The sequence below is a fragment of the Apteryx mantelli genome, chromosome 3, assembly GCF_036417845.1.
Source record: "Apteryx mantelli isolate bAptMan1 chromosome 3, bAptMan1.hap1, whole genome shotgun sequence".
Lineage (NCBI taxonomy): Eukaryota > Metazoa > Chordata > Aves > Apterygiformes > Apterygidae > Apteryx > Apteryx mantelli.
Genome location: NC_089980.1, coordinates 134,830,693 through 134,854,096, shown reverse-complemented (window position 1 = coordinate 134,854,096; position 23,404 = coordinate 134,830,693). Strand labels below are relative to the sequence as shown.

At 40.9% G+C, this 23,404-nt stretch overlaps 1 protein-coding gene across 1 annotated transcript in view; it reads right to left on the bottom strand.

The window, feature by feature from the left end:
* Positions 1-4,025: 4,025 nt before the first annotated feature.
* PKHD1 (PKHD1 ciliary IPT domain containing fibrocystin/polyductin) overlaps positions 4,026-23,404 on the bottom strand; it is a 270,667-nt gene continuing 251,288 nt past the window's right edge. Inside the window, exons 60-65 of the mRNA XM_067294855.1 lie at positions 21,254-21,380; positions 19,843-19,930; positions 15,020-15,127; positions 11,148-11,303; positions 9,548-9,691; positions 4,026-4,623 (exon numbers count right to left, since the gene is read on the bottom strand). Coding sequence (XP_067150956.1) covers positions 4,271-4,623; positions 9,548-9,691; positions 11,148-11,303; positions 15,020-15,127; positions 19,843-19,930; positions 21,254-21,380 — 976 coding nt within the window. The 3' untranslated portion in view covers positions 4,026-4,270. The remainder of the gene's footprint in view (positions 4,624-9,547; positions 9,692-11,147; positions 11,304-15,019; positions 15,128-19,842; positions 19,931-21,253; positions 21,381-23,404) is intronic.

Sequence of the window (23,404 nt, the reverse complement as noted above, 5' to 3'; positions counted from 1 at the left end):
AAGTCCTCTACACTGCTTGCATTCCAATTTCAAGGTTTTATTATCCACAGTTACTTATCTTAATGCTCCTGAGACTCTAACAGCAGCTTACCTCAAAATTCCCCTAGGTCCCCTCCTAGCCTTTCTTCCATTGGGGTGGTGAAAATTCTTCCATTTGTTTTTTGTTCTAAGTTATCTCCTCTCCTTCTGTGTTAACCTAACCCAAAACCTAACGCAACCCAAAGTCAAGGGAGAAAATTATTCTGTTTGCCTAAAATTAAAGATCATAGCAAAGCATATACTAGAAACGTGTATACAATAGAAATACAGTGAGTCAGTGAGCAGAACACTGACTTTATGGCTATTTAGCTTGCAAATGTATAATGTCTTCTTATCAAGGAGTATTTGAGCACACAAATTTTCTCATATGCTATCCATGCAAAGTTGAGAACTACTGCTGTCCCAATTATAGTGGGAGGATATTGGAGAACTTAAGAGTTCAAAAACTGAGGATCTTGAACAGGATGACCAAAAATGTTGGTGGCAAAACAGTAATGGTATGGAGATGCCCCACAGGCTAAGTTAGTGTTCTAATTATTGCAAAATAAAGCTTTTGGCTTGGGACACGAGATGTATGTTCTCTTTCTTGCACTGCCCGAGACATCCTGGAGCAACTTGGGTATGTCTACCCATCTCACCGGACCTTCCTTGTGATACTGGGAGGCTGTTTCCTTTGCCTGTCTAGACAGAAAGGTCTTCAACCTTCAGCAGTGTGATCTGGTCTCAGCCAAATGCTGGTACTATCAGTGGAAAATCAATCATTTTTAGAAGAGGTACTACCTTATTCTTGATCAATTTCTTCAATGAGTAAGTCTCTGTCATATCACCTCCCTCACCAATCACCACAGGGACCATATACAAGACAGGATTCTTACTTATTTAGGGCTCACTTCACGTTTGTATTGCAATCATGTTTTATTTCACTTTCTCCCCGCATGTTTCCCATGCTCCAACACTCAAATTAATACACAGCAGTGTGGGAAATCAAGATCAGCAATGCCGCAGTTAAAGATTTTTTAGCTCTGCTTATTCCATTAGAGGTCTAGACACGCAAGACATTAATTATGCTGCAAACAAAGTATGGATAAATGCAAGGATTCTGAATTAAAGGATTAATTAAAACCCTTAACTGTTTCCAATATGTCTGATTTTTTTTCCGAATAGAAGGCTCCATTGTATAATTTTTGAATATCATTTACATTCAATATTATTTACATGTTATTTACATACATCCTGACATTTGTAATTATATACTTTTTGCTTTCACAGTGCTTGGATGTGATAGACTCACTTGCCAGGAGTAGAACTACTTAAAGGGAGAAGAGATTAGGGTATGGAGGAAGTTTATTTCTGCAGATAGAAAAGGATGTCCTACCACGTGACAGCATCTAAAACTGGATATCAGTTATGAAGGAAAGGAAGAGTGTCTGAATCATTTCACCGAAGCTGTGTGTCTTTACAAGTTATGTCTTCTTATTCAGACTCTGAACCATGAGGCTTAGAGCTCTATCATGTGTATTCACATTAAAGAACATTTTGGGTTCTGCAGAAAATGCTGGAAAAAATCCCAGGTCCATATTATGGAGGACTATATAGCCCTCATCCTCAGCTGTTTTAAGCTAGCAAAGCTCTAGCACAGTCAGCCAGAAGCCTGGCTCAGCATGAAATCACTCTGATTTCACTTGAAAATTATGCTTATAAATTCTACATAGTGCAAGGGCTCCAGTGAATCTACCCACAGTGACATGATATGAAGGACATTGCACTAGTATAGTGACTTTCTTCCAGTGGAGACATAAAAGAGAGGCTATAATCTTTTATGGACCTAAAAGATCCTAAAATATGAATAAAATGGGACTCATCTCTAGGAGCCTGGATGGAACCGAAGTAAGAAGTAAGGAAGACAAATCAGTTCTTACTTTCAGTTCAGCTGTTTCAATTATTTCCTTGTTGTTCAGAATCAAACAGCAATATGGACTGTCTCCATCCTTTCAGCCAAGGTCTTCTTGAATTACCGCAATGAGAAAGATGAGCAAGAGGAGAAGGCATTATATATTATTTCATGACTAATAACAGGCTTGAATCTCACTATGACTGGCAGTATGAGGTTCATCTAACCAACGTATATGTCTTCATCTGAACTAGTCATACTAGGCTGTCTTCATAGTTGATGGACAGAATTAGGCACTTTTGGGACATAGTTCATCTCATCCTAAAGCACACATCTAAATTAAATCAAAGATTTCACATAACAGAGCCACTGAGTTACAAGGCAGCCTACACTGACTGCTTCTTATGTAGATATCTACAAGAAAAAGTAATGACTGAAGGCTGTTGCCAGCTGGTGACACTTTAAGGAGAATAAGCTGACACTCAGACTCCATTTCTTGGCATCACAGCTGGTGTTAAACCTTTACAGATATGCCACAGGGGCAGAAGAAGACCCGTACTTTTAACAGGACCCATTCCTCTGATATAGGATTTACTTACTTTGCCTGGGAAGTGTGGGTAGGATGGTACATGTGCACTGGTCCTCATGGATGAGCTTGCAATAGTGGACTTAAGAGGTTCAGGGTTGGGGTTCAAGTACTGTTCTGCCACTATCCATCCTGATTCAGCTAGTTTTCACCCACAAAATGCCCATACAGTGCACAATTCAGGAGCTTGCATGGGCCAGGGTGATGAGTATAAATGAAGTCATCCAATTTGGAAGACAGTTCTACAGACAGGAACCGGCTGTGCCATTAGGTCTCAGGGTCAGGTGGCAGAAGGTAGCCTGTTTTATATACTAGCATAGATGCAATCCGTGTTCTGAGTAACCTCCTTCACCCTGTCCACAGCATGTGGAGTGGGTTTATCCACAGCTTCACTCTTCAGCGCAGGTTCAGGGTGTGCACACTTAACACCTTTGGAAGCCAATAGCACCTTGTGCATGGGTCAGGGTGGCAATATTTACACACAAGTTGGGGCTCCCTTAGGGCTTAAACTGATGTGAACCTGAGAAGTCTGGAACAAGATATTTGTGTGTGCAGAAGTAAGTAAGAGAAGTGATTACTTTTCAAGACATCACTTGCAGACACATCCAGCTTCGGTGAAATGATTTGGAGACCGTTCCTTCCATCTACAGCTGATAACCAGTTTTAGGTGCTTTTACATGGCAGCAGTTTTTCAGCTGAAGAAACTTGTTTTTTTTTCAAGTTGAGGTTTCTCACCTCAGTTTCCACAATCGGTCTGGCCAGAAACTTCATCTTCCTGCTTATGTGTTCTGCAGAAGAATATAAATTTTATGTGCCACCAGGACACCTTGCAACCAAGAATTTTATGATACAGAGAGGGCATAATAAAGTTCCTCATCTTTCGGCTCAGTAAAGCAAAGCACAGAGGAATCTTCTGAACAACTGAAGCACATCATTATTATTATTATCACTCATAAAGAGCAGTCTTCATAACAAGCCAGTGATTTAAAGGTATTAGAAAACAGCAACATGGTGAGGATCTAACTCGGCAAAACAGTTTAATTAAAAAAAAAAAATCTTAAACACAGCTTTAACTAGGATAGCCTGGAAGCGCTTGCTAAAGTCACAATGAAATGGAAGGTGAATACATGATTAATTTTTTTTTTCCTCAGAAAAATAACAACAAAAAAAAAAGAACATACAGAAGTTCTTTGAATCACAAACTAAGGACAGGAGCAGAACAAACAGGAAAAATCTTATACAAGCTGCTATGTGAATATGCACATATACACACGTTTATATTTATTAGTGCATATATATAAATATACACACACCAATGGGCATTGATCTAGCCACTAAGACTACATCAATGCTGAAAAATTAAACAGTGTCAGAATGTGGAGATAGGAACTTGATCACCTGCAGTGTTAAGTCATTAGGCTAATCCATCAAACGCTTTTGGCCTAAACCAGCTAGCATTTCCCCAAACAATTCTTGGAGAGAGAAGCCAAGGACATTCTCAACAGGCAGTTTAGATATGCCTCTAAGAGAGTTTAACAGCGTGGACATGGCCACAGCCTCCCTGCTGGCTTCAGAAGCAGGTAACAAGTCTAGACATAGTTTTGTTTTTATGTGTGCAGCATGACAGGCTGATTTCCAGTGTTAATAGGTGTATGTTTTTTCTCTGACTACCAATAAAAAAGAAACTTAAGTTGGCATTGGCTGCAACCCAGAAGAAGCTTGGTTTGTTGGTGTTCCACCACCTCAAGTCACTTCTACACATCTGCTGCTCCCATGGCAATCTCCTCTCTGGTGTCGTTCTGAAGTGTTGGCACCCTTTCAGCCTTCTCCCTTTCCTCGCTGTGACCAGCTGAAGGCTGGGGGGCATCCTTCCAGCCAGAGAGCCCAGGGACAGCCAGCTGCTGCAGGTCCAGAGAGTCACCAAGAGATGCTCCTCCACATGGCTGTTGGCAACTGTCATTTTTCCTAGCCATAGAAGAGATGTCTCTATGACCCGTCTTACGCTGGACAGTGTTTGTCTTTCCATCCAACCTGGCTTCAAGGGGCTGTAGGTTCAGCTCCTTTAATTGTCCTCTAGCATCTCCCACTGTTCTGTTTTCTTCCACATCTGTAAAAGAAAAACCTGTCTGTGCTTTACAATAACTGTAAGACCCTGCCTTCATCTTTCCTTCCCTTTACTGCCTTTCCTGTCTGTTAGAAACTTTAATGAAAAAGTAGTTGTTATTGGAAAAAGGGTTGTTAGAAGGATCATTTTAATGGGCCCCCAATTTCAGTTTGGCAAAAATAAGTTGTTAAAACCCAATAACAGTAAACTGCTTCCACAGATAAACATACAGCAACCAAAAACTGAAATGGAAACAGCTGTCTTTTTCATACTGATACAAAAATAGCTCCTAAAGCATTATCCAATGGTTATCAAATGTTTCAATAAATTCTTAATAATAAAGTGTATAGAATACAGCTGTTTTATAAGCTGTTTATTGCTAAGGTTGATAATCATCTTTAATACTCACTACACATCTATAAATACATCAGCCCTCTATGAATCAAGCTATAGTATAATGCACAACTTTCCAATGTTTGAAACCTACTCAGGGCAGAGGCTGTAACCTGTAACGTTGTTTATGAAATGATGTTGAAAAAATGCAGAAAAAGTGAAATGGATCTTATACATTTTTCATGTGGAAATGCAAAATGTTTACATCATAGCAATCCAAAGGGTTATCAAGCACAGAGGCAGAATCACTTGTAGTGTTACGACAGATGGCTTTTGAGTTGACAGTGTGTGCTATCACTTCAGCGCAAGATTGGCAGTCTGCTTCATTTGGATGCTGAAAACATTTGTGAAATTCTTGCAGTTTTCTCTCCCCCAACCCCAGAAAAAAATTGAAATTGTTCAAAAAACAAGCCTTGGATACTTGCTCCAAATCCAGAACTAGTCCTAGACTACGTACCACATTTGTTACTGGATGACACTGGCTTTTGCAGACCATTCATTACTGGTCCTTTCCACAAGTGATCCACAGAAAATGTGTTGCTACCACTACTTATTATTGAGCTTTGTCTTTCAAATTTAACCCTTAGCAGCCCAAGACTTTTTGCCCAATGGTTTCTAGAGCCTGCTGCTCAGATTAACGGCAGAGGAACATTTCTGCTATCCAGACCATGTCAGAGCTCATACCAATGTGAAGAAAGGAGACAGGTTCAGTTCTGACGAAGGCATTTCAAAAAGACCTATCTGCTCAGTCTTTATAAGGGGGACAGTAGAAGAGGCAGCAAAGAGGTCGGATGGTTTTGCAGATTCCTAATTGGAAGGCAACATCCCACAGATGTCTGCAGGCAAAGCTCCCCTTGATGCCAGTGGCAACTTTGCTTGGCTGAGCCTGAAGTCTGCAGGGTCATCTGGAAGATTACTTTCACTATTATTTGAGTAACGAATATGCTACTGGTGTTACTGGAAGAGAGATAGTGTGGCTTTGGCGAGGTAGAAGGAACAGCTTTGCTTGCTATTTCTTTTGAGTAAATTATGCTTCACTTTCCTCTCCAAAGGATGGATCATATGCATGCATGGCATATCCACTATGCCAAATCCACTAGGATTGGCTCCTTCCTCTACATTACTTGGGGAGCTATGTGAACGAGGCTGACACAGCATACATTCACAGTCAACATTAACCACTGTTTTGTGTGACCTTAACATCCCTCTTTCTGAAACTCATTCTATATAAAATATATTCATATATTTTTTTGTCTCTCTCTCTCTCTCTTTTTTTTTCTTTTTTTTTTTTTTGCATCCCTTCTCCCTTTTCTATAATTCTTTGATTTTGAACTTTATTTGATGGCATCATTTTCCTCTATCTTCATTTCCTTCCTACAATTTCCACATTTCTTTATGCCTGTGCTCACTTTTCCTGGTAAGGAGTGTTGCTTTTTTCTGACTAGAATGCCTATAGCATTCAATTTCAGAACTGTGCCTTTTGGAAATTCACTGGAAAGTTCTCAGTAAATTTTCAGCAGTCACACATGCTTCTGTGCATAATAGTTTTCCTCCTCATGATTGTTTTAGCATTAGGTAATTGGCTCTTTTAAAGTACAGATTACATATATGACTGCCTTCAACTTTCTGCTTTTTACACATAAGCAAAATGATCAGGTCATGATCCCCTATAACAAAGTTTCATGTTATTTTTTGCTATGTATTTAAGCCTTCTTCATCTTCAAAGGTGCCATCTTCTGTTGCAAAAATAGGTCTTATCAAACAAGTTTGTGTTATTCTTGGAAAGGGCTAAAAGTTTATTTTTTGGATATGAGCAATTTCAGGGATGAAATATTGCCTAGACATTTCTAGAATGTAGTAGTCTATAATACCACGATTTTCTCTATTTTTAATTAAATTGAAGACCCACTGTTTTCTCAATAAAACCCACATTAAATGGATTAAGAACCAGCTAACAGACAGCTCAGGTAGCAATTATCAATGAGAAAGAATTCTAGAAGGGTAGGATGAGTTGCGGTACCAGACACTACAACTGAAATGGATGCTATTCCGTGTTTTTATCAGTGATCTGGAATCAAACCTAAAAAGGATTCTGATGAAATTTGGAAGTGGCAGGAAGAATGGCAAGCCAATAGAAAGTAAAGAAGGAGAAGCTGTCCTGAGCAACCTAGAAACAAAGGATGCAGACCATATTTGCAGAGTGGGAACCCTCTTCTGGAAAACAACCAATAGTGATTTATGGATCATAGTGGCCAAATAGCTCAGGATAAGCTCTCAGTGAGACACAAAAGCCCAAAGGACTAATGAGATCTTTTGGTGGGAGAGAGGTAGTGAGTGATGTCAGGGAGGTGATTTTACTTTTGCAACAGCACAAAGCAGACATCCAAACCAGGTCTGAATAATGCAGAGGGCAGAGAAAAGAGCCACTGGAAGGGTTCCAAGTCACCAAAAATGGTGAGAAACTCCCAGAAAAGCAACAATTTGCCTCTAGGAGACAAGCACTTTCACAGGGAGAAGCAGCATGGTATTAAGGGATCTTCAGTATAACAAATGAATCCTGTAGATTGAGCCCAAACGCTGGAAACTGAAGCTAGGAAATGCAAACTGGTACAGGATACAACTTTTCAGCGCTGAAAGTGGCAAACCACCAGAATAAATTGCAAAGAGAAGCAATATGTACCTCCACTTCTGGCTGCCTTTCTGTTAACCATGCTTTAGTCGATCCAAAGTTATTTAATTCAAGAGAGAGAGAATTATGTGAAACTGAGGAGATTTTTGTTACAGAGTGGGTCAGGCAAGGTAATATCTTGATCCCTTCTCACCTGAAATATTGCATATCTATGCACATGGCTTTCTTCATCATCTCCATCCTCAGCTATTTGCCCTGGGACAACCACCAAGGCTCCTAGCTCCATTGGACTTTGCACTGAATAAGTACTTACCAAACAGAAAAGCTCTGCATTGCAAGACTTACTGTGATGATTAATAATAAAGACTCTGAACATTTAATTGTTTTAGAAAGGTGGGATTTCTTATGGGGGGAACAGCTGTAAAGCAGAAACTAAACAAAAAGACTGTAGCTTTGATTGCCTCTCTGTCTCCAAAACCAACAGCACTTTAAATAGGAGGAAATCAAACAGACGTTTCCAAGTCATATGTATTAAATTCACTTAAGATATTATTATCCTTGTTTAGATTTGAACATATTGGGGAATCTTTTTGTCTTGCAACTATTCCTAAAAGACTTTAAGTGGCTGGATTTCCTTTTCCTGACAAAAATCTTCCCATGAATTATTTACACGACCGCTCCAATCAACGCTATACCTGTCAGCCTCCCCAGCCAAAATGAAAGTTCACTGTGTAAAGGTGCCAAGGGAGAATGGCAGTCTCCCACTGCGAGTCTATAGACAGAACTAAGTCAGCACGCATTATGTGTCAGAGCCGACATCAGACAGAATCAGTTCCTTTGATCTCAGACCTCCACAGGAAGCTTAGATCTCAGACAAATTAGATAAAAAATGAATTTATAGCAGATATGTATCCTAAGGCACACAGCTGAATGCTGTATTTTGGAGGAGTACAGCAAATATCAAAACACATAAACTGCAGAATTTCCTCTCTCCTTCTCTCTCTTTCTCTCTGCTTTTGTGATAGATGCTAATGAAAAGAAGATAAAGCTCCAAATATCTTCTTCCTGCCTCTTGTGTAATCCACATGCTTTGGGAAGGAGGAGGAAAAAGAAATTCCCGATACAGGGTAAATGGATGGTTCATCAGGGCTATCAGAATGCCCTTAGATGTGCGCTGTTGGCTGGTGAGACCAAAAAAGAAAAGAAACCATAGGAACATGTCACACGTGCAGAGAGGGAAGCCAATGCTTTATGCTGCCAGCTGCATGCCCCAGAGGCTGTCTGCTTTTCAGTGACCTCAGAAGAAGTTGTGTTTGATCAGCAGATGATGAAAAGACAAGTCTTGAGGAGGTGTGCGGAAGAGAGTTGTTTGTGAAAGTGACAGTAGGGGGTGAAGGGGGACACAAAACCGGGGAGAATGGAACCATTTTGGGGTGCTGGCTCTGAACCACTGCACAGAAAGCATGGCATGAAGGTCCTGTAGCAGGAACTGCGAGTGGCGGAGGTAACAGGGAGAGTGTGGAAATGAGCCCTGAGTGGTTTTTCTTGCTCTCCCCACCTCCACCACAGTAGTGGACCTCAGTACAGTCATCCACAGCCTGCAGGCTCATCCAGAGCTTTTGAGCATTGCACAGCAGCTATCTCTGTGCTACTATTGCGATAGCACCTGGAGATCTGGTTAAGGGAGGCCCTGTTGCTCCAGGAGTGCTGTGGATACAATGGGAATGTCAGTCCCTGTTCTGCTCCAAAACACCAGGTGAAATCATGGACTCAGTGAGCTCAAGGGGGGTGGGGGTGGGGTTGCTGCTGCCTTCATCTGAGCTAGCATTTCACATAATATGTCTACAAGGAGAGAAAATGCTAAGTAGACAAATAGGAGGAGAAGATCTCATTCTGCAATCTCACCTCCTGTCACAGAAATGCCGCTGTCATTCTCTCCTCGATTGCGGCAAGGCTGGATGTGAGCTGAACAAGGCTGTGCCTGGGTCTGGGGTGCGTGGGTACTGGCTTCTGCCTGCTGCGGTACATTAGCCTGTTCAGTCCTTGTTTCTGCAATGAAGCAAACAGTTGCATCACTCTCAATCCACCCTTGGCTCAGCACCAACTATTGCTTCAAGCAACAATAAATTGCTGGTGAATTACCAGATAATCGAGCACGTGTTCTTTCTGCCCAAAAGGAGAGAGGCTTGTTTTATGATTATACCATCTTGTGTTTTACCACTAGGGATCCCACCTATTCTCTTCAGTAAAACCTGTCCTTATATTGTCACCATGTTCACTAACATTAGAGATTCAGACCTTATTGCAGCTAGTGTTCACGGTGAAGTTTAGGAGAAGGGCTCTTTGGCCTCGATTTGCAAAGTTATTTGGAAGAACAAGTTTAGTGAAACTCTTGAGAAGATAGGCCTTGAAACTACTGGGAAATTGGTCTAAAATGCTTTATTAACTGGGATGTGCACTGGCTCCTTCAGTATGGGTTACCTGTACCCATGGCTAGGTCCCAACATATCTGGAAGACAAAGTTATTGGTGGCTTTCTACATATCCAGAAGTTTAGGGTGGCAATTTGGGAACCAATCCACAGAGCAGTTATCACCATGTTGTTTTACCTTCAGTTTTTACCTTACACAGAGAGCTTTATGCCTCCCATATTAAGAAAGCTTCCTTTAGGTAGCTATGTTTGTTTTTAAGGTCAGTGTTAAAAAACAACCTTAAGGTAAGTTAGAAGAGGTGTGGATTTGTCTGGGGGAAGAGCTCCAGAGAAGCTGCAGCCTTCCAATCACCACTTTGAAGGATATGATGATGATGATGTAGCATGGGATGTCAGCATGGCTACACAGCTGCCTCTGTCGCATTCACATTGCAGCTGTGTCTGCTTCCTGGTCAGCACTTCAGCTTTGCATTAACCTCACCACAGCAATATGTTGCTGTGTCACCTGTTATCATGAAAATGCAGTGGCTGAATGGATAATCTTGGCACTTGAAATCATGGTGAACATTTCCTTTATTTCTCAGTTCCCTAACTGCACTATAGAAATCAGATTTTTTCCATGTTTTAAACACATTTAAAACTTTTTGCAGCAAGGACTCAGGCATCTGTTATAGGGACATAACCATATAACCCTGAACTATATTGCTTACTACTGAACTCCACAGAGCTTTTTCTGAGGGCCACCATCTACCCGAGCAATTTGCAGAAGATAAATTAAGATGCAAAAAAATGATGAGACAACCAGAGGAAATAAGTGAAAGAGTCATGAGAACAGCAGAATAGGGGATATGTAACTAGACAGACTGACTGTGAGTCTTATCCAAAGCCGACAGAAATTAGGAAAAAATGAAACAATCAGGCTATATTGGGGTAAGACTTATGAATGGTGTTAAAAACTCTGCTCAGCTTGCTTTGCCATTGTTACTAAATCCTGTTGTGGCCACTCTGGAGATTAGCTAAATGAAAGAGATTTATGCTCTGCAAGTATAAATTTTCGTGGGCATTTACAACTTACTTTTGCTTTTGCTTTTCTTGAGACAGCAGAATGCAAGAAGACCAAGGATGAGTGCAGATGCTGCTGAACTCAGCATAACAACGATCACGTTGGACTTCTCTCCCAGGGCGACAGGAAAGATGGTAAACGGCTGAGACAGCACAGTAAACTTAGCCCCTGAGAATTCAAAGCAGTGAGAGTTTATTACAAAAGTGAGGACACCAGTTTCATGGTGAAAACAGTAGGTTGTAGCCTTTTAACAATGCTGCTGCTATTAAAAGTGCATGCTGGAACATGCCAAAAGTCCATCTCTCTCCATATCCAGCATTGGCCAACAATTTTTATTTAGGACAGAATATCAGAACAAGGCAAATGTGTCACCAAACTACTCCAGTTTACATTCCAAGTCTTCAGTGCTTCCTGAAGTAGACGCAGCCTCTTTGAATGTAACAATCCTCAACCAAAATTTCTTCCATGAATTTGTCCAATTGACTTCCAAACCCATAAAATACATTTGCAAAGTATCTGTGTCTAAGGCCAACCAGATCAGGCCCAGACACAACACACGTACATTCTGCCCAACAAGACAGAGAGGCTGGCTGCAATGAGAACGGTTCTAAGTCATACACTGTTGTTAAAGGCTATACCTCATTCATTTGAATGTAAGAGAGAATCTAGAAACATTCACTGGCATTAAGCTTAAGTCCAAGATACAGAAAACTCCCAGGGAACTCATTAATATTCTCCATTGTGTTGATAACAAGTATTATAAATAAAAAGTTTGAGTGTCATTGCTGCTAGCATAGTCTTTTCCAGTACATTAGATAGTACCTGGGTGTGGACTCAGGTATTCGAAATTGATCTAAAAAACTGAACTGTGAAAAAGCTGTTTGGCACATTTTGGTCTGGGCCAGCAAACACTCTCCCAGGCTATGCTCACAAGCAGTCTGGATTTAGCACAGGCTCTGGACCACTTCCAAAATACATTTTGAATGGAGATGTGTTCTGGAAGGAGAGGAGTTTAATAAAACTGGCCATTGCGCTGTCTATAGACTGATTTGAAGGATGTGGAAGAGCACACTAACATACTACCTATCATATCACCTGACTCATTCTCAGTCCTAATCCCACAATTCTAATCATTTCAACAGATGTGTATTCCTTTTACTTGTTTGAGCTATACTTTTAACAAAATTTGAAAGTCTTCTTTTCACTTATTCTCAAAAATCAGAAACACCGTCAGACGGAGACTTGGAGACTAGCATAAGTAGCTGTAAGTGCTTTTATCTGAAACTGATTAGATTTGTGTCAATATTGCCCACTCGAACAGAAGAGAGCTTCATCAGAACAATGCGGGAAGCATGTTCCAATTGGGAAAAATTTGCCTGCAGATGTACACCCATATGAACTTCACCTGAGAGGAGATAAGTAATCTCACAGATGTCAAGGACTCTATACAGACAGGTGCTTAAAGGTTGCATTTCACGCTACTCTAATAGTTTGTGATTAGACTGCTGTTGGTTTAAACGGAAAGTGAATGGATCAAGCCTGCTGGGATACCTGTCAGTTAAGTGAGTATTATTGCAGAATAAGGAGCAAGACCATGCAGCAATGCAATGAATATTCTCCTCTCCCCAGGAACTACCACTGAAGAACCTGGGATCATTGCATTCGACATCAGCTGCATCTTCTGAGCTCTCTCTAAATCACAAGAGAATAAATAACTATGCCAAGGTACACACAGAAAGCTAATCATGAAAATGCATCCCAAACATCTATTATTTGATTGTTTACTTTTGTTTGTTTATCTTAAATGATAAGCAAATACCTTCTATAAGAGTCTGGCAGTATAAAAGTCTTTATACTGTCTCCAGCATGGCTCCCAATAACAAACAAGCATCAGGGATTTCTTTTTGGTGTGTATTTTTATGATGCATACTAAAAGTATAAATTTTCTGATTTACAAAGACGATGCCTACACAGGTGGATCAGCTGTCTGCATTGCTATCTGTAAACATCTCTTTGCAACACTCTGACTAGCTAAGTGTTTAATGAAAGGGCTCTGCATTTGATCAGAGGAAAGGAGATATTTTGACTCCCCTGAAATAACTTTCAAAACCATTTCATTGTGCTGTACTTCCCACTGAAGAGTCTAATCCTGCGAGGTGCTGACTTTCCATCTGCACTCACTGAAGTGTCATCAGTGTGGGTGTTCAGGTCAACATATACCCCTTTAAAGACCTACCTCCAAGTATTCCCTGTACCACAATTCTTCCTTTGCAAAGCCATGGGAAACATTGCATCGATTAGCCACTTTTGACTTGGAGGAAAAGTTACTCATGAAAAAAAAAAAATCTGGATCTTCCCAGGATGGGAAGGGATTTCTTGGGTCATTAATCTTGTCCCATGCTATTGTATGTACCATGTTATACAATATCATCCACAGGCCTATCAATTTCCATCCAAAAGTAGTTTGATTATCTGCCTGCACTATTCCAAACTATTAAGAAAAACTGTTCAGAAGCATAAGACTGTAAATGTTAATAGCCTTCTTTAATTTCTAGGCCAAAATTATTCTTGGCCATTTTTTCCCAACAATATCATTTTAAATATTTCATCAGCCATTTCCATTCAACCACTTTCAACTCTCAACTATTTACCTCTCTGATGTATTTGTCCTCTCTCAGGCTTGTTTTTTTCTAGCTGAAACAAGCCAAACTATCTTGGAGTTTTCTCCTAAAAATGGTCATTCCTCTCTCCATTTATGGGTTCTTCTCTGTACCTGCTCTAATTTGAGATAATCTCTGAACATGGGTAAACAAAGTTATGCTAGTATTCCAAAGGAGTACTCAGCAGGGCTTAACGCAGTGGCACACGCATCATCTGGAAATATTTCTATCTATGCTTCCTAGGCTTCTTTCCAGCTGATGGATCCCAGGTTATATACATAATACCAGTGTTAGGACCTTACACATGGTGGTACAACTTCTATACCTTAATTTGTCTTTGGGCTACCTGCTGGTTCCTGTCAGAAAGCATGTTCCTGCTCTTCCATTGATACATCCCAGCACTCATTCTGACACAAAAAAAAACAGTGCTTTGACCCTTATGTACCGTTAGGGCCAGATTGGCAAATAAATTTAAGCCCTAAAACAGTTAGACAGGTGCTTATCTCTGAAGTTTTAAAAGACAGAGTTCGAGTGTTGCCTTATCTCCCAAGGTGCCAATGTTCCTCTCCGCTGGTACTTTTAAGGGGGAATAAGCATCCCTGCTGCTTCACCATTAACAGGTTGCCTCTTGCAAGCTGCACAGTCATGGAGGTCCCAAGATCACATCTGTAAACCAGCAGGGATAGTCCTGCAGAGCCCAAATGTCTGTATGACCCAAAGCATGTCACACCCAGAAAGACAGCCAGGTGCAGAAAAATGGTAGGTGAAAGGCAGTACAAAATTTGTGCACTGGGAGCACAAATGAGGGACAATTACTGAACACATTAGGAAAAAAAAAAAAAAAAAGAACCAGGGAATGATGGGATTCAAGTCATAGGAAAAAAATTACTCCGGTTGCTTAGGCGGCCTAAGTATCTAATTAGCTCATAGCTAGGGAACGCAGGAAGAAAGAGGCACCTTTCTCTGGCAACACATCTCTGTTCTAACCCATCTTAATTTTTAGGATCTTGAATCAACGGCATGGGAATCACCCAGCTCACTGATTGCCTGCGTGATGCCAGCTTGGACATGGAACAAAAGTCAGGCTGTTTAGAGGTTTGGCATGGCTCCACTCATTCAAGTAAAGCTTAGCTCCCTATATAAATCAGATCACACAATGTCCATCTCCTGTAGGATTTTGCGTTCAGTTACCAAACAAAACAAAATGCAGAAAATGGAGCCTACCTGGAGGTGATGTGACAGTGAATATGAGGTTCCAGTTTGTGCCTGTGCTGGAGACAGCCAAATTGGTAAAGCTTGCACGTCCATCTATGACCTGTACTTCAGTGAGCCCTACAGAGTAATAATAATATTAAAAAAAATGCAATTAACAGCTTCCAGATAAGCATGACCTAACCACACTCCTGAACTCATCAGAGAAAATGAACAAACCAGGAGAGTCCTTGTGACTTTAATGGGACTTGGGAAGGCCTGAATCCAGTGTCCTTCCTAATTGCAAAATTTCTGCCTGATCCCAGAAATTTCACATGGGGCCAAGTCTTCAAAGCTACTTGGGTACCAAATTCTTGATGGAGTGGAGGATCTAAGTTTCTGAATCATGGGTCTCCAAGCTCTTTGTGAAATGAGGTTTATTGCACATATCCTTATCACAGGGGTGTAACATGAATAAATGTTAAGGGGATCAGGCAGAGGTAATGGGAGCTATACAGATGCTTTAGAAAGTTCCCAGTACTCATTTTTTGATTTAGCTCGTGTCTTGTGTGACTAAGAATGTCACCAGGGAAACAAAAAGTGCTTAGGAGAGTGTTAGGGAGATACTTAATATTTTCTGTACTGAAGGAATGGTTTTTAAAAGCCAGCTACAGCAGCTAAAGGAAAAACGATGACTGTTTTAACCCCTTTCTGATTTGCAAATGTTTCACCTCATCCTTTGGGCATATCACCTCCTGTCCTACTGCTAAATCGTTTTGAACTGTTCTCCATCCCTGTCAGAAGTTATAAAAGGGATCTGGCCATGAAAAATGTCTGTGGTGACTATCCTGTGATCATACAGGAGAGACTAACTCAGCTAGAAACATGACGGGGAAGTCTCCACGGAAAGCATTAAAACAAAACCTGGGACCCAGATTCTCCATCGCTTTATCTCTTGTTCTGAACTATTAGGGAATGCATTCTGACCCAACATTTACCCTAACTATGTTATTTATTTATTTATTTTAGCAGGCTCTCTCTAAAATCTATAATTGATTTTGCAACTGGATCTCTGTTTTACTGTGTGTATCTTTGAGCACCAGCCAAGTCTTGGTCTTTGAGTAATGCTGACCAGGTCTGTGCTTCATTCAGGCTCTTGGAATGAAGGGGGCAAAATCCTAAAGATTGACAAACTTTCCAAGTGTTGGTTCAGGTGGGGGTAAGAAGTCAATACTTCCTAGGATGCTGGACTCCATCCAGCGACCACAAACACAGACTCTCTTGCTTGCTCAAAGACAACACGTAACAATTATTTTTACGAAGCAGGTGTCTTGGCAGTTAAGCAGCACAGGTGAAGGTACATACAGTTTGAACGTGATACTCTTCCATCCCCATACTCAGGATACTGAGCAAACTGGTGAAATAAACATCTTTGTGAGACACCTTTAGCCAGTGTTTTTGTAACCACAAATGCATAGGACCATTCAGGAGGTGTAGACAGGGCTGTTGATAGTAGGCCAGATTGCAAGACCTTTGCCTATGTCAGTGCTTATCTTCTTACATTAATTATCCTCTTCTCTTCCCAGAAGTGTCTACGGCACCCAGCTCAGGATGAGCTGGATTTTCCTTGTTGTAACTTTAACTAGTGATTCTAGTGGCATAAATTTGTGAAGTATCTGGGATATCAGATGTGAATATTTGGAAGCTTTCTCACATGCCAGCTGCAGAATAGAGACTTGTAAGGAAAAGTACAGCATTCCTACACTTCCCTGGGCCTCAGTGTAAAACCCTTCTCCCATTAGCCCAACACTTCAGCAATGGTCACTGAACACTGTTGGGCTGATCCGAACTTTGTGCTAGAAAGGCAGGGGGAGAAGCACTGAGCTGGACCTGGAAGCACAGAGCAAATGCAGGGCATTCGCTTCACTGCTGCCTGCAAGCTGGAGAAAGGCCTTCAGAGGTAACCTGCAGTCATTACCTATGCTCTCCCACCTTGACCTGTGTCCCCATGAGTAAGGGAGGCAGAATGTAGGATCTTCTGCTCCTTTTAGGCTGTTAGACATTTAACAGAGCATGAAAACATTTCTATCTGTGGGGTAATCCAAGGAAAACAATTTCTGCCACCCCGCCTCAGTTCCTCTCCCACTCTGCGTGCCTGTACCTACAGGACAAGAACTAACTGTCAATCAGTGTCAGGGTCTGTTTTTTGGCATTGAAGTGACTGGCATGCCCTGGCCTTAAATTGTGCTCTTAAATTCTTACAGCCTCCAAACATCAGTGCTGCATGCAGGTTGCCTATTGAGAACTGTTCATTGCTGTGTTGCCTTCAGAGCCATGCTCAGAATTGTTAGAGAAAAGTCTAGCTTTCCTGGGCCAAAAGCATACTACGTTTTAACAGTTTAATCACAGCTAAAAAAGTTACAGTTCCCCTGTCCATGATGTGGTACTGTTTAATTTACTAGTATCCCACTTATTTTTGACTACTTATATCTTTCTCTATGTGCGTACAGCATCCAGCACAACAAAGCCCCAAACCCATTGTGGGTCTCCAGGTATGCATTATATGATATGATATATAAACAGGCAGTAATTTATACTGTGAAAAGACTTGCTGAAGACATGGGAATCTAGATTTCTCTAACTGCTCCATTCTGATCCTGGTTCATCCATTTATGTACTGAGCATATGACCCTCTTCACAACAGTATTTGCCTTGACTACCAAGAGTTTACTTGGCTCTGATGCTCACTGTAACAGCACTTTTATGGAGGGTCTTGTCAGCTGCCTTCAAATATTTATAATTGTCATTTCTAGTCTATGATGAAGCCTGCAGTACTGTACTGTACTTCTCAACAGAGACTATCTCAGCTTTCGGGCACATATGCTTCAAATCTCAGAATATTATAGATATATATGGGAATCTTCACAAAGATCTCTCAGGCAAGCTGGTATTTAACACAGAAGCGAGCTAATTTGGAGCTAAACTACTTTCCATGAGGCAGTTTGGCTGCTGTCAGATGAAGCAGCCTCACTATGCTAGACGGGACCCATTTCGATTAAATGCTGCTTTCATGTGCTTCAAAAGACGAGTGCAATAAGGACATTTGTCAAAGGAAAAACTGCAGCAAACTATTACATGCAGAACATCTGTACAACGCAGTTCATTCTTTGCTGGAGTTTACTGACTATTAATTTGATGCATGTATCTTTTAAAGAATGTGAAGTGCATTTCTTTTCTCTGACTTTTCTTTCTTTCTTCTTTCTTTTTTCTTTTTCTCTCTCTCCATCCTCCCTCCCTCCCTCTCTCCCCCCTTCCCTCCATGCACACTTCCTTCCTTCCTCTCTCTCTCCTTTCCTTCCTTCCTTCTTTCCTTTACTTAGCACTTTATTTCATTTTCATTGCAAAAGTCAGACAAAAGTTAGTCTCCTCAAAGCAGTTTTTATAAGGCATACACACAATCAATAGGAAAAAAAGGGATTTAAGATTTCAAATTGCCAAATTGTTGTTTTCTAGCCACCAGGATCAAAACCAGTCAAAACATCACTGCCAGAGCGCTCTGTTCTATTCATGGCAGGAAGTTAGTTGCATAGTCGCAGTACAATTATTATAGGAGAAATGTCTGACCTACAAACTCAGTCTGAAAGTATTTCTGTGGGTCACTCAACTTGTATAAATGCAATCGTCTTGAAATGTACAGTGCCAAGCCAAGGATCTGGCACTGCCTTTGAACAGATCCTAAAATTAGACTGCATTTTGTGGTCACCTAAATTTTCTCTTACATGATACAGGCCACAAGATCTTCACAGCTGATCATGATAGCTGGTCCAACAACCTGTCACTCACCTAGACCCACATTTCTAAGTCTTTGAGGCTTACCTCCCTGAGAATGCACTAAAAACAACAAAAAAGACCTGAACAATTTTCTAACCTATAAACCTGGAACTACAACAGGGCAGGAAGAACTTATAATTAACAGAAGCATAAGCTAAAAGGGTGAGAACTCCTAATCTAGAGCATGAGCGCCACTTACCTTCCCCAAATGTTATCTTTTCAAGTCAAATTTAATACACAAATCAAATTTAATACACAAATAGCCTTACTGTAAACAAAATACTTTACCTATAATAGGAAACCTGACTTTTCACTGTGTGCCCTGTTTTCTGACATTTAAAGATCAGAACAAGGGAAACCGGGATGCTTTGTTTATAATCCATTGCATTTCCACTTTCCAGTTTACAAGCATATGATCATCCTCAGGTTTTCAGTTCAGCACTGTGCTTAAAAAACGATCTCTATCTAAACATGTGCATAGTCTCAATAACCTCAAGGGAAATACTCACATGCTTAGAGTTAATCATGAGTTCAGGTCTTTTGATAAATGAGGACCAGAAGGGAAGCATTTAAATCCCTCATGAAAAACATTTTCACATTGAAGTATGCTAATTAAAAACAATAGGCAGTTATTTCTGTCTGTACTTGGCCAGATCATTTGCTGGGACAAACAGATTGCCATTGACTCTAAGGAAATTACCCCAATTAACATGAGCTGAAAATCAGATATTAGGATTTCTAATCCTCCATTCTTTGCCTTTTTGATCTAAGATACACATTTTCAAGATGAACTGCTGGATATAGTCCCTTTGTGCTGTCAGAGCATGGAAACACCTTGTATAAGCTTCTCTTTCTCTAGCATATGACCGGGCAGTTCACCAAACTCCTTCTAATTCAACCTTCCTTTTTTTAGTCCAAAGATCACCTTTAAGCCCAACCTTTCCCAGGGAGAACTCTTAAATTTATCACATAATTACTCGTAGCTGCTTTGCTATAACCCTTGATGTAAGAAAACACGTCCAAACCTTTTAGCACAGCCTCCGAGGAGCCCTTGAGGTGAGCTGATACAACCCAGGGCTCTGAGGGCAGCCCCAGTTTGTCAACTCTCTTACCCTGGGAAAAAGAACAAAAGAAAAAATTCATCACCAGGAGGAAAGAAAGTTTGGATGGTTTTAAACAATTGGAATCATTTATTAATGCCCAGTGGAAGGGCAGTTTGCACCTACATGTTATGTGTTACAGACAACAAAACAGAGCTCACTGTCACTCTCTGAGATGAGCTTAAACTCAGAGGAACCAATTCTGGCAACTTCACTCTGTTTCAGCAAGGTTTGGCAAGGTTTGCTGCTTCACTTTAAATACTCGGGGTCACATTCACATCACTTATGAGAAGCACCTAATTTCAACATCATGGCATCAAAGTTCAAGGAAACTGAGTGGATTCAGTTTGTCTATATAGTTAAGCTGCAGATTTAAGTTCTTTATACACTCATTGAAAGAAATTAATTTTGATACCTAAATATCATAGCTATAATAGGCGTGCAGGATCTAGTCCATGTGTATATGAAGAGCTCAGCTTTCAGTTCTTTATTTTTTTTTGAGGGAGTTGCTAGCTCTCATGTGTAGTAGAAAAAATGGAATATGTGTCTGAAAAGGGGATGAAATTCAAGGGAGGATTCAGTTGCCTCAATTAAGGTTTCGTGTGCCATTTCAGATACCCACCAATGCTTGACACCAACCCGAGTTGGGAGATATGACTCTTGGCTTATAGAAAACCCTTACCTTTCTGCAGGAGCTGGAGGCTAAATAGGATATGCCATAGCCCAAAACACAACAAGATGCCTATGCACAGGGAACCGAATCCCACCCCAGAAGGCAAATGGATAGAAGCAGAAAGTTTTGTGTTTCAGTTGTAAAACCTGTCCAGCCACTCCCCAATTAAATAGTCCTGCTAAGGACTCATCAGACCTTGCCCACTGCTTCCAGGACCTGTTGGTACCCCTGGCAGAGCTAAATCACACCACACAGATGCCCAAGCTTCTTTCAGTCATGGGGATCTCCACACAGCACTACTTTGTATGGGGTGGACTTGCTTGGGCAGACCAGAATAGCCCATTTCACTGCCAACCTTAATGATTGTGTTGCTGTTCCTACAATCCTCAATGCTATCCTCTAACCCTGAGGAGCGGAGATTGAAAGACTGAACACAATAGCTACCAAAGTAAGAATCTAACCCTCACAGATGCAGGAGAAAGCTCAAAAATGTGACCAGAGTCTATCTTAGGAAATAAGGCATGTGACAGTACCACTGACTACTTATTTATAGAGAAATCTTATGCCTTATCTAGGTCAGTCCCATGGCTTTTGGACTGCTTGGAGATGCCAAAAATGTACAGCATTAATAGAAGTGTCCATACACAGAGGGGTAAATCCTACCTTCCTATCCAGGAAAATGATTTGCGGCTGTACAGGAAGCTGTTTCTCCGTTTCTCCATCTGAGGGCTGCACCCGAACAGAGATGTTATAGGGCCTCACATACAAGCAAGTTCCAGGGCTTTGTCTGCTTCCATTTCTTTCACTTGCAAAAGAAGGTTAAAAACAAAAAACAAAAACCCCCAGAAAATTAATGCTATGAAAACACCTCATGTCAATTCCTGAGACAATTCACACCTTACCTATGTCTCATAACTACACATTACTTTCTGTTCACAAGATTTCTGCCTTTTTAGTGCAGGTGGCAATACTCAAGTGTTTGTTGTGAGCAGGAAGGAGCACTGTGCTAAAAGACTACTAATTTAGCTTATGATGATATTTTGATACATTGCATGAGATCAGTATGTGCAGAAATACAAAACAGGCATCACTCCAAGGAGATCACAATGCCTAACTAATAAAAGACCCCTTTGTTCCTATCCCCAGTTAACAAATAGAAAACTGAGGAATGACCAAAATAACTTATTTTCCCAATATCACACAGGAAACATGTGGCACAGATAGATTTTATGCGTTCAGAAACCCAGTGCCTTATCCCCAAAGTCTTCATTCCAGTACACTGATAACTGAAGGCTACCAATGCTTCCTGTCCAGCTGAAAGATTTCCAATGGATATCTTCGAGCTCTCATAAAAACAAAGTTTCAGTTCCTCTACACAAGCACAGGACTTTAAGTCATAGGGTTTTACTGCAGATCTTCATCCTGTCATACCTATGATCCTACACTTCATTATCTGTGAACTCCACATACTGAAATATAGCAGTATACAGACACCCGATTAAAAGACACTGGCTTTTCAAGACTGAAATTTGAAGTTAAGCATCCCAGGAGAGCGGTTTTGCATTTAAATAAAGAATCAACACTTTATTCTGAGCCTATATCATTTCATTCTCTCTCCCAGTGCTTTCTGTCATTTAGTATCTCTTTTATACATATACATACTTCTAAACTACAACTGCAGTGATGTGGCTGGGGGTTTGATATTGTCTTGAAATGAAAGTAGGAAAGCTATTCATTCATCTCTCTAGTGTTTGCTTAAAGGTGTTTACAAACAGAAGATTTACTGAGCACCAATTTCCTTTGGTTTAACTTCAGGTTATTTTTCAGGGTGTTACTATGCATTACAAAACAGATCCTGCTTGTACTGCAGCTGATGGGAAATATTGGCCCAAACCGTAGACAGAGAGAGAAGACTAAAGGTTTTAAGGACACCTGTGGTCTAAAGAACCGGCACAACAATTTAAACAAAAAGTCTCAGTTCTTCTCTTGGTTCTTTTTCTTTCTTGTGAGTTGTTAATTCTGAAAAGCAATGGTATATGAGAAATTCATGTCAAAGGCACCAGGTCATTCTGCAACGCTCTTTTCTGCCTCCTTCCATAACTGGGCATTCAGCGCTGTGACTTAAATTCACTGCAGGCACAACTCGCCACACCACTGTGTTTTTATGGCAGAGATCTGCACTTTCGGTGAGCTCTCTGGACTCAACTGAGTCCAGACAAGTTCAGGTGAATCTTGGAATGGCTTATGTAGGCCAAAAAATGTTTTTTTCTCTCTCCAACTTCTTTAAACCGTCAGCAAACAGGAAAAATTTGGCATGCAATGCCCTGGCTTCACAACTCAGGCCTTACACAATAAATAGTGCCCATCACTCATTTAAAGGAAGCCTGCAGCTAAATCTCACTGTAGGAGGTAGCCATTCCCACTCCCTAAAGCGAGCAACAACAAACAAAATGAAAAAAAAAACAAAAAAACCCACGTGCATGTTTAAAAATTAATGTTTGTTTGCAGGTGATTTGAATCCAGCTAACAGCACAGAACATGATATTTATATTCCACATGGTCCAGCCTGCTTCTTGCTGTGAAGGAGCCCCCGCCTTAGGTTGCAACCCTGCACACAATGAGTTATGTCCCTGCAAGTGAGTATCAGTGTCAGGAGGGAGGAGAGAAGAGCAGCCTGCTGCTCCCCTGTTGATTTGTGCCGGGAGGAAAATAGGCTTGCCTGGCATAGTTTTGCCACTGCGAGGTGGGAACGGGCAGGAGTGCCTGTAGCCCAGCAAGGGCCGGAGCAAGGAAACCTTTCTCCTTCAGCTCGGC